The following is a 15,042-nucleotide window of genomic DNA, read 5'->3' on the forward strand; positions in this document are numbered from 1 at the left end:
CCGCACTGGTCCCCAGGAGGTGGTAAGGAGGACTTTGTAGGTCAGTAAAACTCAGATCATTGTTGCAATTTCTGAGCTCAATGCCAGAAGGTCTGGCAGGTTAGTTCATTTAGACCAGGTGTTCTGTCTGGCTAGTCCATTTCAGAAGGTAATTAGAAGTTAATAACATTGCTGTGTGAGACTGGAGTCACACAGCTGGACCAGGTACTCTTTGCAGATTTCCTTCCCTAAAGGACATTAGTGAACTTGGTGGGTTTTACAATCTACAACTGTCACCAGTAGACTTTCAACTCCAGCTTTTATTGAATTCAAATTCCACTTTCACTCATGGTAGGTTTTGAACCCGGGGTGCCCAGAAAATGTCTGGTGTCTCTTGATTACAAATCCAGCCGCAATACTGCCACATCAATGCGTAAAATGAAGCTTTGGTTATCACTTCCTCCCACTCAGGGATTGTAGCTGGACTAGGACAGCCCCTAGTGAATGTCAGTTACATGAGGGCTGCAGTCAACTGTTGGTCTGGCTCCTGCAGTGAAATTGGCAGCAGCTACTAAACCTCACCTTCATGTGGTTGTACCATCTAACTGCCACCTTTCATACCGGGCATCACTCATAGATTCTCATCCTGGAAACTTCCTGTGGCATTATCTTAAAGAACAGCAGAGGAGTCCACGGACAATGTTTATCTATCAATCAACATCATAAAAACATCTTGTTCCATCAATATTCCAATGTTGATTTTGGGGACTGTGCAGTGCAAAAATTTGGCAGTCATGTTTCCCACATCATGGCAGCAACTACAGTTTGACAGGTATTTCTTCAGTTATACATAAAATGTGCTGAGATTGTGAAAGTCTCTCCTTTCAATCTCATGCTAACAGTCAGCCATTGTTTTCTAGCCTGTGTATCCATCCTCTCCCCTTCAGCTGTTATCAGACCATAAATAATCCAAATGTTACATCCCGTTCTGAAACCACTATCCTGTGCTCCAGGGAGCCCTGCTTGCTCTTTCATATCAACCTCTCTCAGGTTCATGTCAACTGGTCACACTCACACTGTAACTGCTCTGGGAGCTGGGAGTGTGTGAACACTGAGCTCTGTGTCGTTAACAAGGTTTTAAAGAGAGTGAGAGCAAGAGTCACTTTGTTTGTAGTGTCCCTCTCTCTCTCTCTCTGTCACACACACACAGACACACACAGACAATGCACACAGACACATGCAGACATAAACACACTCATACACACACAGAGATGCATATACATGAACATACATAGAAACACACACATCCTCAAAAACACACACACACAGACCCACAAGGACACACACACAGACCCACAAGGACACACACACATACATGCACACATATAGACTCATGCCCACAAAAACACACACGCACACAGATCCACTCACACACACACGCACAGACACATAGACACACAGATCCACACACGGACACACAGACACGCACACACAATTGGGATGAGCTGACAGTGAGCTACCAAGCAGGAATTTGTCACTGCAGAGAGAATGTAACCCACACAACAATGGAAACCAGCTGGAGAGGCTGGCAAGTGCTCTCACACCATATTTGGAATTGTGTGCTGATATAACTGGCATGTCACCTCGCTATTTCCTACTCGCTGGGGCCCAGTGACTGATAAGTGCATCGAAGCTGGGCCACTGAGGGAAGCCAGTGAGTGAGGCTGGGACATCCCACGGTCTCCAAGGCACCATGACGACAGTAAAGCAGCTGAGGGACACGTATGGCAACAACCTGCACAGCAGTGTTTTCAACTTGGTCAGCATTAAACCTGGACTGAGAGAGCAAGGAGGAACATTGTCTATCAACAGGATAGAGGACAGAACTGGAGCAGTGGTTCCAGGCCAGGGGGCAGCCTGGAGAAGGAGGTGGAGGGGAGAGAACGCCAGTTGCAGCACCTGAGAGTCTCTGTCAGGACCTCTCATCAATTATTGGGCAGCCTGAGTATAACATACCAGCAAAATGACTGCAGGATAGGACTGACTGACTGACTTACAGAGCAGAGTGCGTTACCGCGGGAGACAGAGATATCACAGAACACCGAATCAGACCAGAGGGAGTGCCAGCTGGAAACAACACCTCGCAGGATTGACAAGGTACAGAGTGGATCCTGAGCTCAGGGGAAACCCAGGGACTGGGTAACGGTGTTCATTATTATATGGGCATGAGAGATCTCCAACTGTTGAGGGGGTTCCTGTCAGACAGGGCTGTAGAAAGGGAGGATTTAACCTTTAATTAAACAGGGAAAGAGGAAGGAAGGGAGCTGGGTCAGTGACCTGCGCAGTTTCAGATCCAGGTATTCCCAAAGTTCCTACATTACAACAGGGACTGCACTTCGAAAGCAATTCACTGGCTGGAACAACACACTGAGCGATGGAAATGTAAACCGTCCAATCAAACTTTAGACATTCAGAGAGTTGAGAACAGAACTCATTAACAGATGTCTTAAGCTCATGGTTAGTTAAGACTGACCCTCCGACAGTGCAGCACTCCCTCAGTACTGACCCTCTGACAGTGCAGCACTCCCTCAGTACTGACCTTCTGACAGTGCAGCACTCCCTCAGTACTGACCCTCCGACAGTGCAGCACTCCCTCAGTACTGACCCTCTGACAGTGCAGCACTCCCTCAGTACTGACCGTCCGACAGTGCGGCACTCCCTCAGTACTGACCCTCCGACAGTGCGGCAGTCCCTCGGTACTGACCCTCCGACATTGCAGCACTCCCTCAGCACTGACCCTCCGACAGTACAGCACTCTCTCAGTACTGACCCTCTGACAGTGCAGCACTCTCTCAGTACTGACCCTCCGACAGTGCGGCACTCCCTCAGTACTGACCCTCCGACAGTGCGGCACTCCCTCAGCACTGACCCTCCGACAGTGTGGCACTCCCTCAGTACTGACCCTCCGACAGTGCAGCACTCCCTCAGCACTGACCCTCCGACAGTGCGGCACTCCCTCAGTACTGACCCTCCGACAGTGCGGCACTCCCTCAGCACTGACCCTCCGACAGTGCGGCACTCCCTCAGTACTGACCCTCCGACAGTGCGGCACTCCCTCAGCACTGACCCTCCGACAGTGCGGCACTCCCTCAGTACTGACCCTCCGACAGTGCGGCACTCTCTCAGTACTGACCCTCCGACAGTGCAGCACTCTCTCAGTACTGACCCTCTGACAGTGCGGCAGTCCCTCGGTACTGACACTCTGACAGTGCGGCACTCTCTCAGTACTGACCCTCCGACAGTGCAGCACTCCCTCAGTACTGACCCTCTGACAGTGCGGCAGTCCCTCGGTACTGACACTCTGACAGTGCGGCACTCCCTCAGTACTGACCCTCTGACGGTGCGGCAGTCCCTCGGTACTGACCCTCCGACATTGCAGCACTCCCTCAGCACTGACCCTCCGACAGTGCAGCACTCCCTCAGTACTGACCCTCCGACAGTGCAGCACTCCCTCAGCACTGACCCTCCGACAGTGCAGCACTCCCTCAGTACTGACCCTCCGACAGTGCAGCACTCCCTCATTACTGACCCTCTGACAGTGCGGCACTCCCTCAGCACTGACCCTCTGACAGTGCAGCACTCTCTCAGTACTGACCCTCCGACAGTGCAGCACTCTCTCAGTACTGACCCTCTGACAGTGCAGCACTCTCTCAGTACTGACCCTCTGACAGTGCGGCAGTCCCTCGGTACTGACCGTCCGACAGTGCGGCACTCTCTCAGTACTGACCCTCCGACAGTGCAGCACTCTCTCAGTACTGACCCTCTGACAGTGCAGCACTCTCTCAGTACTGACCCTCTGACAGTGCGGCAGTCCCTCGGTACTGACACTCTGACAGTGCGGCACTCCCTCAGTACTGACCCTCTGACGGTGCGGCAGTCCCTCGGTACTGACCCTCCGACATTGCAGCACTCCCTCCGCACTGACCCTCCGACAGTGCAGCACTCCCTCAGTACTGACCCTCCGACAGTGCAGCACTCCCTCAGCACTGACCCTCCGACAGTGCAGCACTCCCTCAGTACTGACCCTCCGACAGTGCAGCACTCCCTCATTACTGACCCTCTGACAGTGCGGCACTCCCTCAGCACTGACCCTCTGACAGTGCAGCACTCTCTCAGTACTGACCCTCCGACAGTGCAGCACTCTCTCAGTACTGACCCTCCGACAGTGCAGCACTCTCTCAGTACTGACCCTCTGACAGTGCGGCAGTCCCTCGGTACTGACACTCTGACAGTGCGGCACTCCCTCAGTACTGACCCTCTGACGGTGCGGCAGTCCCTCGGTACTGACCCTCCGACATTGCAGCACTCCCTCAGCACTGACCCTCCGACAGTGCAGCACTCCCTCAGTACTGACCCTCCGACAGTGCAGCACTCCCTCATTACTGACCCTCTGACAGTGCGGCACTCCCTCAGTACTGACCCTCCGACAGTGCAGCACTCCCTCAGTACTGACTCTCCGACAGTGTGGCAGTCCCTCGGTACTGACACTCTGACAGTGCGGCACTCCCTCAGTACTGACCCTCTGACGGTGCGGCAGTCCCTCGGTACTGACCCTCCGACATTGCAGCACTCCCTCAGCACTGACCCTCCGACAGTGCAGCACTCCCTCAGTACTGACCCTCCGACAGTGCAGCACTCCCTCAGTACTGACCCTCCGACAGTGCAGCACTCCCTCATTACTGACCCTCTGACAGTGCGGCACTCCCTCAGTACTGACCCTCCGACAGTGCAGCACTCCCTCAGTACTGACTCTCCGACAGTGCGGCAGTCCCTCGGTACTGACACTCTGACAGTGCGGCACTCTCTCAGTACTGACCCTCCGACAGTGCAGCACTCCCTCAGCACTGACCGTCCGACAGGTCGGCACTCCCTCAGTACTGACCCTCTGACAGTGTGGCACTCCCTCAGCACTGACCGTCCGACAGTGCGGCACTCCCTCAGTACTGACCCTCCGACAGTGCGGCACTCCCTCAGTACTGACCCTCCAAAACTCTGGCACTCCCCTGCACTGCGCAATCTGCCACAATTATGTGCCCAATATTTGAAGCAGGGTATATAGTTGGAAACTGTGTCATCTGTTTGGTGTCTGATTGAGGAAACTATGCAGCAATGTGAGGAGGGGGGGGTTGTAATTGTTGAAGCAGTTCATCTCTTCCCCCACAGTCACACAGGGGGAGACAGGAGATCCCACACAGTCACACAGGGGGAGACAGGAGATCCCACACAGTCACACAGGGGGGAGACAGGAGCTCCCCCACAGTCACACAGGGGGAGACAGGAGCTCCCCCACAGTCGCACAGCAGGGAGACAGGAGATATCCCACAGTCACACAGGGGGGAGACAGAAGATCCCACACAGTCACACAGGGGGGAGACAGAAGATCCCACACAGTCACACAGGGGGAGACAGGAGATCCCACACAGTCACACAGGGGGAGACAGGAGATCCCCCACAGTTGCACAGCAGGGAGACAGGAGATATCCCACAGTCACACAGGGGGGAGACAGAAGATCCCACACAGTCACACAGGGGGAGACAGGAGATCCCACACAGTCACACAGGGGGAGACAGGAGCTCCCCCACAGTCGCACAGCAGGGAGACAGGAGATATCCCACAGTCACACAGGGGGGAGACAGGAGATCCCCCACAGTCACACAGAGGGGAGACAGGAGATATCCCACAGTCACACAGGGGGGAGACAGGAGATCCCCCACAGTCACACAGGGGGGAGACAGAAGATCCCACACAGTCACACAGGGGGAGACAGGAGATCCCACACAGTCACACAGGGGGAGACAGGAGCTCCCCCACAGTCGCACAGCAGGGAGACAGGAGATATCCCACAGTCACACAGTGGGAGACAGGAGATCCCCCACAGTCACACAGGGGGGAGACAGAAGATCCCACACAGTCACACAGGGGGAGACAGGAGATCCCACACAGTCACACAGTGGGGGGGGGGGGAGACAGGAGTTTCCCATAATCATACAGGGGGAGACAGGAGATCCCACACAGTCACACAGAGGGGAGACAGGAGATCCCACACAGTCACACAGAGGGGAGACAGGAGATCCCCTACAGTCACACAGGGGGAGACAGGAGATCCCACACAGTCACACAGGGGGGAGACAGGAGATCCCACACAGTCACACAGGGGGGAGACAGGAGATCCCCCCACAGTCACACAGGGGGAGACAGGAGATCCCCTACAGTCACACAGGGGGAGACAGGAGATCCCACACAGTCACACAGGGGGGAGACAGGAGATCCCACACAGTCACACAGGGGGGAGACAGGAGATCCCCCCACAGTCACACAGGGGGAGACAGGAGATATCCCACAGTCACACAGGGGGGAGACAGGAGATCCCCCACAGTCACACAGGGGGGAGACAGGAGATATCCCACAGTCACACAGTGGGAGACAGGAGATCCCCCACAGTCACACAGGGGGGAGACAGAAGATCCCACACAGTCACACAGGGGGAGACAGGAGATCCCACACAGTCACACAGGGGGAGACAGGAGCTCCCCCACAGTCGCACAGCAGGGAGACAGGAGATATCCCACAGTCACACAGTGGGAGACAGGAGATCCCCCACAGTCACACAGGGGGGAGACAGAAGATCCCACACAGTCACACAGGGGGAGACAGGAGATCCCACACAGTCACACAGTGGGGGGGGGGGGAGACAGGAGTTCCCCATAATCATACAGGGGGAGACAGGAGATCCCACACAGTCACACAGAGGGGAGACAGGAGATCCCACACAGTCACACAGAGGGGAGACAGGAGATCCCCTACAGTCACACAGGGGGAGACAGGAGATCCCACACAGTCACACAGGGAGGAGACAGGAGATCCCACACAGTCACACAGGGGGGAGACAGGAGATCCCCCCACAGTCACACAGGGGGAGACAGGAGATCCCCCACAGTCACACAGGGGGGAGACAGGAGATCCCCCACAGTCACACAGGGGGGAGACAGGAGATCCCACACAGTCGCACAGCAGGGAGACAGGAGATATCCCACAGTCACACAGTGGGAGACAGGAGATCCCACACAGTCACACGGGGAGACAGGAGATCCCACACAGTCGCACAGCAGGGAGACAGGAGATCCCACACAGTCACACGGGGAGACAGGAGATCCTTCACAGTCTCAGGGGGGAGACAGTAAAATTATTGTCTTTGTGTTTGAGATGTGCTGACTGTCAAATACTATAATTAGAGCTGATTTATTTTCCAAACAATGGACTTGCAACTGATCACTGAGTCACGGAATTGAGACTTGGAAACAATCATGTCAAATGATACTTTCCAAAGTAAACACTCTGTCCATTTTGAAATATTGTACTCTCCAGGGCGTTGTATGAAATCATTTTAAATTTATTCTTGACATGCGAATAGGACCAATGTTTAATGTCCATTCTGAACACGTCCAAACAATAACAGAATTCCTTGCCAGTCCAGTAGTTGATACAACTTCAGTAAACGTTTGTAAAGCTCAGATCGATTTTTTTTTGAAGAATGAAAGTATTAGGGGATACAGTGAGAGGGCGGGTGAGTGGAGCTGAGTCCATGAAAAGATCAGCCATGATCTTATTGAATGGTGGAGCTGGCTCAATTGGCCGGACGGTCTACTCCTGCTCCTAGTTCGTATGTTCTGGTTGTCTCATTCCAGAGGGTAGTTAGGAATAATTGGAGTGTAAGCCTGGAGTCAGACTGGGCAGTGACATAGTCACAGAATCATAAATCTGTACACCGTGGAAACAGACCCTTCGGTCCAACTCGCCCATGCTGACCTCATACCCTCAATTAATCTAGCCCCATCTGCCTGCGTTTGGTACATATCCCTCTAAACCCTTCCTATTCACACACCCCGCAAAAGCAGGAGCGTTCCTTTCTAAAATGATACACCACTTAGGTTACAACACTGTGACAGTTCTGTGATCACTTTACCCCTCAGACTCTCAAACCCATGTTAGGCTCACACTGCAGACTCAAATGCACCTCCTGCCCCCATATCTCCTGAGGTAGTCTGGTTTCAGATTCTATTTGAGTTTGTTTCTGTGTAGCATCTAGTGATGTTTTGCAAGGTGGAAGGTGCTATATAAATTCCGAGTTGTTGTTTTAAAGGGACTCACTAACAGGAGTTAGATCTCACCTCATCACGTTGTGTCAAATCAGTCAGCTCTGAGTCACAGGGAGGTTGTGAAGATACATTGATGACAGAGTGGTCCAACTGCACACCCCGAACAGGATTGAAATCCCGGAGTTGTCTCAATTTCTCCTCTGGATTCTACGCTCAGCTCAACAGGGTTATGGAAGCCAGTCACATTCCCCACAGATGAGACGGGCACTCTTACAGCATTACTCTCCTCCTCAGCTTACCCAAACCAGCTGAGACAGAGCCCAGAAAAACAGAAACAAGGTAACTTTTGGCTTTAGATTTCAGCCACTGGGGACAAATCCCCCTTCTGCATTGCAGCTGAGAACTCCTCACTGATATTTCAAACTATATATTCATGTCATTTAAACGACCGCTCACATGTTTACTTTTAATCATGATGTGGGTGTCTCTGGCTGGGCCCAGCATTTATTGCCCGTCCCTAGTTGCCCCTTGAGAAGGCGGTGGTGAGCTGCCTTCTTGAACCACTGCAGTCCATGTGCTGTGGGTTGACCCACTATACCCTTAGGGAAGGAATTCCAGGATTTTGACCCAGTGACAGTGAAGGAACAACAATATGTTTCCAAGTCACGATGGTGAGTGGCTTGGAGGGGAACTTGAAGGTGATGGTGACCCCATGTATCTGCTGCCTTTGTCCTCCTAGACGGAAGTGATCGTGGGTTTGGAAGGTGCTGTTTGAGGATCTTTGGTGAACTTTTTGTAGAATATATACTGCGGCTACTGAGCATCGGTGGTGGAAGAAGTGGATACTTGAGGAAGTGGATTGGATGTTGATCAGATGGATGCTTTGTACTAAATATTGTCATGTTTCTTGGGTGTTGTTGGAGCAGCTCTCATCCAGGTAGGTAGGGTATATTCCATCACCCTCCTGACTTGTGCCTTGTAAGTGGCTTTGGAGAATCAGGAGATGAATTGCAGTACTCCTAGTCTCTGACCTGCACTTGTAGCCACTATGTTTATGTTGTGTTCGCCGAGCTGGGAATTTGTGTTGCAGACGTTTCGTCCCCTGTCTAGGTGACATCCTCAGTGCTTGGGAGTCTCCTGTGAAGCGCTTATTTCATAAGCGCTTCGGCAGTTGGCACAGGATTCCCATTTCCTGGCTTGTCTTAGCGTCTCTCGCCCGTAGGTGTTCAAAGTTTGTGAGAAGATTTGTAGCGCTTCACAGGAGGCTCCCAAGCACTGAGGATGCCACCTAGACAGGGGACGAAACGTCTGCAACACAAATTCCCAGCTCGGCGAACAGAACCACAACAACGAGTACTTGAGCTACAAATCTTCCACAAACTTTGAACTATGTTTATGTGGCAAGTCTCATGTGGCAGTTTCATTCCTTCGTTCTGTTTCAGAGGACAGATAAGAATAAGCTATTGCTGTAATTCTAGAGTCGTATGCAGGTGGAAACCACTCATAGAGACACTGTTTCATTGATGGGACGTGATCCAGGTGAACATTGAGAGATCCTTCACCCTCAGTGATGTTCGGCGCGAGAGTGAGCGAGAGTACTGTTCCAGATCCAGACAAGCTGCTGGATCTGCCCTGTGTGTCATTGGTGGTGGCTAATGCCCACTGGGGGTTTTTTAATATTATTCATTCACAGTAAGAGGGCATCACTGGCCCGGTCAGCATTTATTGGCTCATCCCTAATTTCCCAGAGGGGGCAGGTAAGAGTCAACCCCATCTCCAAAAGTGATGGCCCAGAAGGTCTCTGCACATGGCCTTTGAGGAGTGAATTATCATTCAGGTTCCAAGGGTCCTCACAAGGTGTCGCTAACATGGTCTAAACGAGCAGCTCAAATTCCGAAAGTTCCCTAATTAAATCCAGAGTCAGGCAGGACTGCATCCTCCCCTCAGATCGTTCCTGGATTGGGATATAAAACAGGAGAGGCAGTACCAGTGCTCTGGTCTGAAGCCCAGATTTACATGACCCTGTCATTGTTGGAACAGGGACATTTGAGGTTTATATCAGCGGGATGTGCTCCTATTCCTGGATTCCAAACCCATTTCAGGAACTAGGCCGAGGTGGGCACTGCAGATGCTGGAGATTAGAGTCAAGATCAGAGCGGTGCTGGAAAAGCACAGCAGGTCAGGCAGCATCCGAGGAGCAGGAAAATCGACATTTTGGGCATAAGCTCTTCATCAGGAATGCTCCTGATGTGTGCTCCTATTCCTGGATTCCAGACCCATTTCAGTAACTGCCAGGCAGTTTGATATGAGATTAATAGCTTAAATAAAGACTGTATGTGTAATGAGGCAGCAATGGTAAACTATTGTTTAATGTCACTTTGCGAATATGTAAGTAACACACAGACATTGCTGAGGCTTCTTCTGGAATATTGCGTCCAGTTCTAGTCGCCTTGCTATCGGAAAGATATTATGAAGCTGGAGAGGGTTCAGAAGAGATTTATCAAGATGTTACCAGAACTGAAGGGTTTGAGTTATAAAGAGATGATGGTTAGGCTGAGACTTCTTTGACTGGAGTGTAAGAGATCAAGGGAAGACCTTATCGAGGTTTATAAAATCATGAGGGATATAGATGAGAGATGTTCTTTCCAGAGGGTGGGGGATTCCAAGACCAGGGAACATGTTTTTAAAGTGGGAGGAGAAAGATTTTAAAAAAACATGGGGGCAGTACGTGTGTGGACTGAACTTCCAGAGGAAGTGGAATGTGGGTAGTTACAACATTTCAAAGAAATTTGGATAAGTTCATGAATAAGAAATAGTTGGAGGGATCTGAGCCAAGCACAAGCAGGTGGGAGTAGTTTAGTTTGGGATTGTGTTTGGCATGGACAGGCTGGTCTGTTTCCGTGCTTATGACTCTCTGCACATGTTTGAAGCGAGATCCTTGCCCTGATGGGAACTGATGGTTTCTCTTTCTCATTCCCTGTTCAGTGAGGAAACATGGAAACCCGAAATGAAACAGCAGCAAAGGAAGAATCACAAGGCCAAGGTAATCGCAGCTTGTGGAATTAATCATTGAAATCTGTTGTCTCAGATCAAGGGGTTAATGTTCGTGTTACCCTGGCTCCAGCCATGTTGCTGATGTCACACACAGTCTGTGGGCGGGGACAGGGAGTTCTCCACGAGCTTTCAGAGGGAGCTGATGGATTTGTAGCAGCTCCATAAGGGACTTGGAATGAGAGCTGAAGGAATGGCGTTGAACTGATTGCATTCTGGATCAGTGGTGCTGGAAGAGCACAGCAGGTCAGGCAGCATCCAAGGAGCTTCGAAATCGAGGTTTCAGGCAAAAGTCCTTCATCAGGAATCAACCACCTTGTTATCGGAGAGCAGCCTCTTCTGTAGACACTCTCCAGCAGAGTATCCTCTATCACTAATCACCAGACAGACCCAAAGCTGAGATAGAGACAGAGGAGGATTATGGGTAATGGACCACCTCAAGCAGCCGTTACCCAGTGCCACAGACTGGCTGAGGTGCCACATACCGGGATTTACCAGATGTATACCCAGGCAACCAACTCACCCTACCCTAACTACTCTCTCCCAATGCAAACCTGGAGGGTCCAGAATGTGTGGCTGGAAAGATACAGCAGGTCAGGCAGCCACCGAGGAGCAGAAAAATCGACGTTTCAGGCCAGAACCCTTCATCACAAGGGTTTCCTGAAGGGCTCTGGTCTGAAACGTTGATTCTCCTGCTCCTCGGACGCTGCCTAACCTGCTGTACTTTTCCAGCACCACAATCCCCACTCTGATCTCCAGCATCTGTAGATCTCGCTGTCTCCTGGATGGTCCATGCAAGCTCGAGACTAGTGAGAGTATAATGCTATAGAATCATTGCACAGGGACAGGCCCTTCAGCCCATCGTACTGGGGCTGACTCTATGAGAGCTATCCAAACCTAGCCCACTGCCCTGTCCTCTTATATCCCCTCCTGCTTCAAATACTGATCTGACCAGCCCAGATTGCATCTAGAGTTGCAATCATTCCCTGGGGAAATCTATCCCAATTGCTCACTGTGAAAGATTGGTTGGCTCCTCTCCTTCCTCATTCTCTGTATGATAATGATAATGTCATGTTCTCTCATTATGGAAACCCCAACCACAGGCAATAACCTTCCCATCTCCTCCTGAACAAAACCTTCATTGCTTAAAACTCTGACCAACACTCCACTGAAATCAGGGACATTCGGTCACTCACTATAATGTGAGCATGTTCCCTCGGATTGTCAACAGAATATCACCTCTGAGGTAAAAACAATGACTGCAGATGCTGGAAACCAGATTCTGGATTAGTGGTGCTGGAAGAGCACAGCAGTTCAGGCAGCATCCAAGGAGCAGTAAAATCGATGTTTCGGGCAAAAGCCCTTCATCAGGAATAAAGGCAGTGAGCCTGAAGCATGGAGAGATAAGCTAGAGGAGGGTGGGGGTGGGGAGAAAGTAGCATAGAGTACAATGGGTGAGTGGGGGAGGGGATGAAGGTGATAGTTCAGGGAGGAGAGGGTGGAGTGGGTAGGTGGAAAAGGAGATAGGCAGGTAGGACAAGTCAAGGAGAGAGTAACTGAGCTGGAAGTTTGAAACTAGGATGAGGTGGGGGAAGGGGAAATGAGGAAGCTGTTGAAGTCCACATTGATGCCCTGGGGTTGAAGTGTTCCGAGGCGGAAGATGAGGCGTTCTTCCTCCAGACGTCTGGTGGTGAGGGAGCGGCGGTGAAGGAGGCCCAGGACCTCCATGTCCTCGGCAGAGTGGGAGGGGGAGTTGAAATGTTGGGCCACGGGGCGGTTTGGTTGATTGGTGCGGGTGTCCCGGAGATGTTCCCTAAAGCGCTCTGCTAGGAGGCACCCAGTCTCCCCAATGTAGAGGAGACCGCATCGGGAGCAACGGATACAATAAATGATATTAGTGGATGTGCAAGTAAAACTTTGATGGATGTGGAAGGCTCCTTTAGGGCCTTGGATAGAGGTGAGGGAGGAGGTGTGGGCACAGGTTTTACAGTTCCTGTGGTGGCAGGGGAAAGTGCCAGGATGGGAGGGTGGGTTGTAGGGGGATGTGGACCTGACCAGGTAGTCACGGAGGGAACGGTCTTTGCGGAGAATATCACCTCAGTTGAAGCTATCAATGGGTTTTATAAAACAAACATCGGATAAATCCATATTTAAAAACAGACCCATGTGATCACTTTAGAAATGTCAATATCCATTCCCAACAACTGAAACACTCACTCAAGCTCATTTAATCAGGATCACTCACTCCCCACTTCATCAGGAATACTCACTCAAGCTCACTCTCCAGTTCATCAGTTTCTCGCTGATTTCAGTCTTTATTCTACATAGTTACACTATCATCTCTGGTTTAGAAAAACTGATGGGGGCAGCACAGTGTATCAGTGGTTAGCATTACTACCTCACAGTGCCAGGTACCCGGGTTCAACTACAGTCTCAGGCAACTGTCAGCATGGAGTTTACACATTCTCCCTGTGTCTGCATGAGTTTCGTCCAGGTGCTTCGGTTTCCTCCCACAGTCCAAAGATGTGCAGGTTTGGTGGATTGGCCATGCTAAATTGCCCCATAGTGTTCAGGGATGTGTAGATTAGGTGCATTGGGCAGGGGTAAATATAGGATAGGGGAATGGGGCTGAGTGGGGTATTCTTCAGAGGGTTGGTGTGGACTTGTTGAGCCGAAGAACCTGTTTCCACACTGTAGGGATTCTATGATCAGTCTTAGATTTCAACTTGATGGTAGATCCAGTATCAATTATTGTGCTGAAATTTTCACTCTCTTTGAGGTAGCCATTATTCATAAAAGCTGTCCTGAAAGATCTGGCTTCCCATTTTGAACTCTGCACTGACCAGTTGTCTTATCTTCTCTCAATGTAACCAACTGTTCCACTTCATTTGTTAAATGTGACTCTGACTGTCCAAAATTCCAGGAATTACATGGTTACTATACCATCTCTTCATTGTTTAAATCTATCAGTTTGATCCTTTTGATTTACTCCTGAGACATGGATGTCCCAGGCTGGTCAGCATTTACTACCCATCACTAGTTGCCCTTGAGAAGGTGGGGGTGAGCTGCCTTCTGGAACCGCTGCTGTCCATGTGCTGTGGGTTGACCCACAATGATCTTAGGGAGGGAATTCCAGGATGTTGACCGAGTGACGCTAAAGGCACGGAGAAATATTTCCAAGTCAGGAGGGTGGGTGACTTGGAGGGGAACTTGCAGGGAGTGGTGTTCCCTTGTATCTGTCACCATTGTTCCTTCTAGATGGAAGGGGTCATGGGTTTAGAAGGTGCTGTCTGAGGACCATAGAACACCTAAAGAGTGCAAGAAGGCCATACGGCCCATCGTGTCCACACCAACTCTCTGAAGACCATCCCACCTAGACCCACCTCCCAACCCTATCCCTGTAACCCTGAATTTCACATTGCCAATCCAGCTAACCTGCACATCTTTGGACTATGGGAGGAAACCAGACCACCTGGAGAAACCCATGCTGGCACTGCGGGAATGTAAATCAAAATGATCCAGGCAGATAGTCAGCTGAGGGTGGAATCGAACCTGGGTGAGGCAGCAACACTAACCACTGAGCTACCATGGAACTGGATCTGGATCTGGATCTTTGGTGAATTTCTGCAGTGCATCTTATAGACAGTACACACTGCTGCTACTGGTGGAGGGATTGGATGCTTGTGGATGTGGTTCCAATCAAAAGGACACTGTCGTGGACAGTGTTGAGCTTGTTGAGTGTTGTTGGAACTGCACCCATCCAGGCAAGTGGGGAATATTCCATCATACTCCTGACTTGCACCTTGTAGATAATAGACAGGCTTTGGGGAGTCAGGAGGGGAGTTCCATGCTGCA

The 15,042-nt window shown here is 51.1% G+C and overlaps 1 protein-coding gene across 2 annotated transcripts in view; it reads left to right on the forward strand.

Moving 5' to 3' along the window:
• Positions 1 to 1,694: 1,694 nt before the first annotated feature.
• Positions 1,695 to 15,042, forward strand: part of LOC140463135 (myosin light chain kinase 2, skeletal/cardiac muscle-like) — a 275,704-nt gene continuing 262,356 nt past the window's right edge. For both annotated transcript variants that reach the window (XM_072556881.1, XM_072556882.1), the window contains exons 1-2: positions 1,695 to 2,136; positions 11,122 to 11,179. In XM_072556881.1, the coding sequence (XP_072412982.1) occupies positions 11,131 to 11,179 (49 nt within the window). In that variant the 5' untranslated portion in view covers positions 1,695 to 2,136; positions 11,122 to 11,130. The remainder of the gene's footprint in view (positions 2,137 to 11,121; positions 11,180 to 15,042) is intronic.

This window comes from Chiloscyllium punctatum, chromosome 37 (genome assembly GCF_047496795.1).
Source record: "Chiloscyllium punctatum isolate Juve2018m chromosome 37, sChiPun1.3, whole genome shotgun sequence".
Taxonomy (NCBI): Eukaryota; Metazoa; Chordata; class Chondrichthyes; order Orectolobiformes; family Hemiscylliidae; genus Chiloscyllium; species Chiloscyllium punctatum.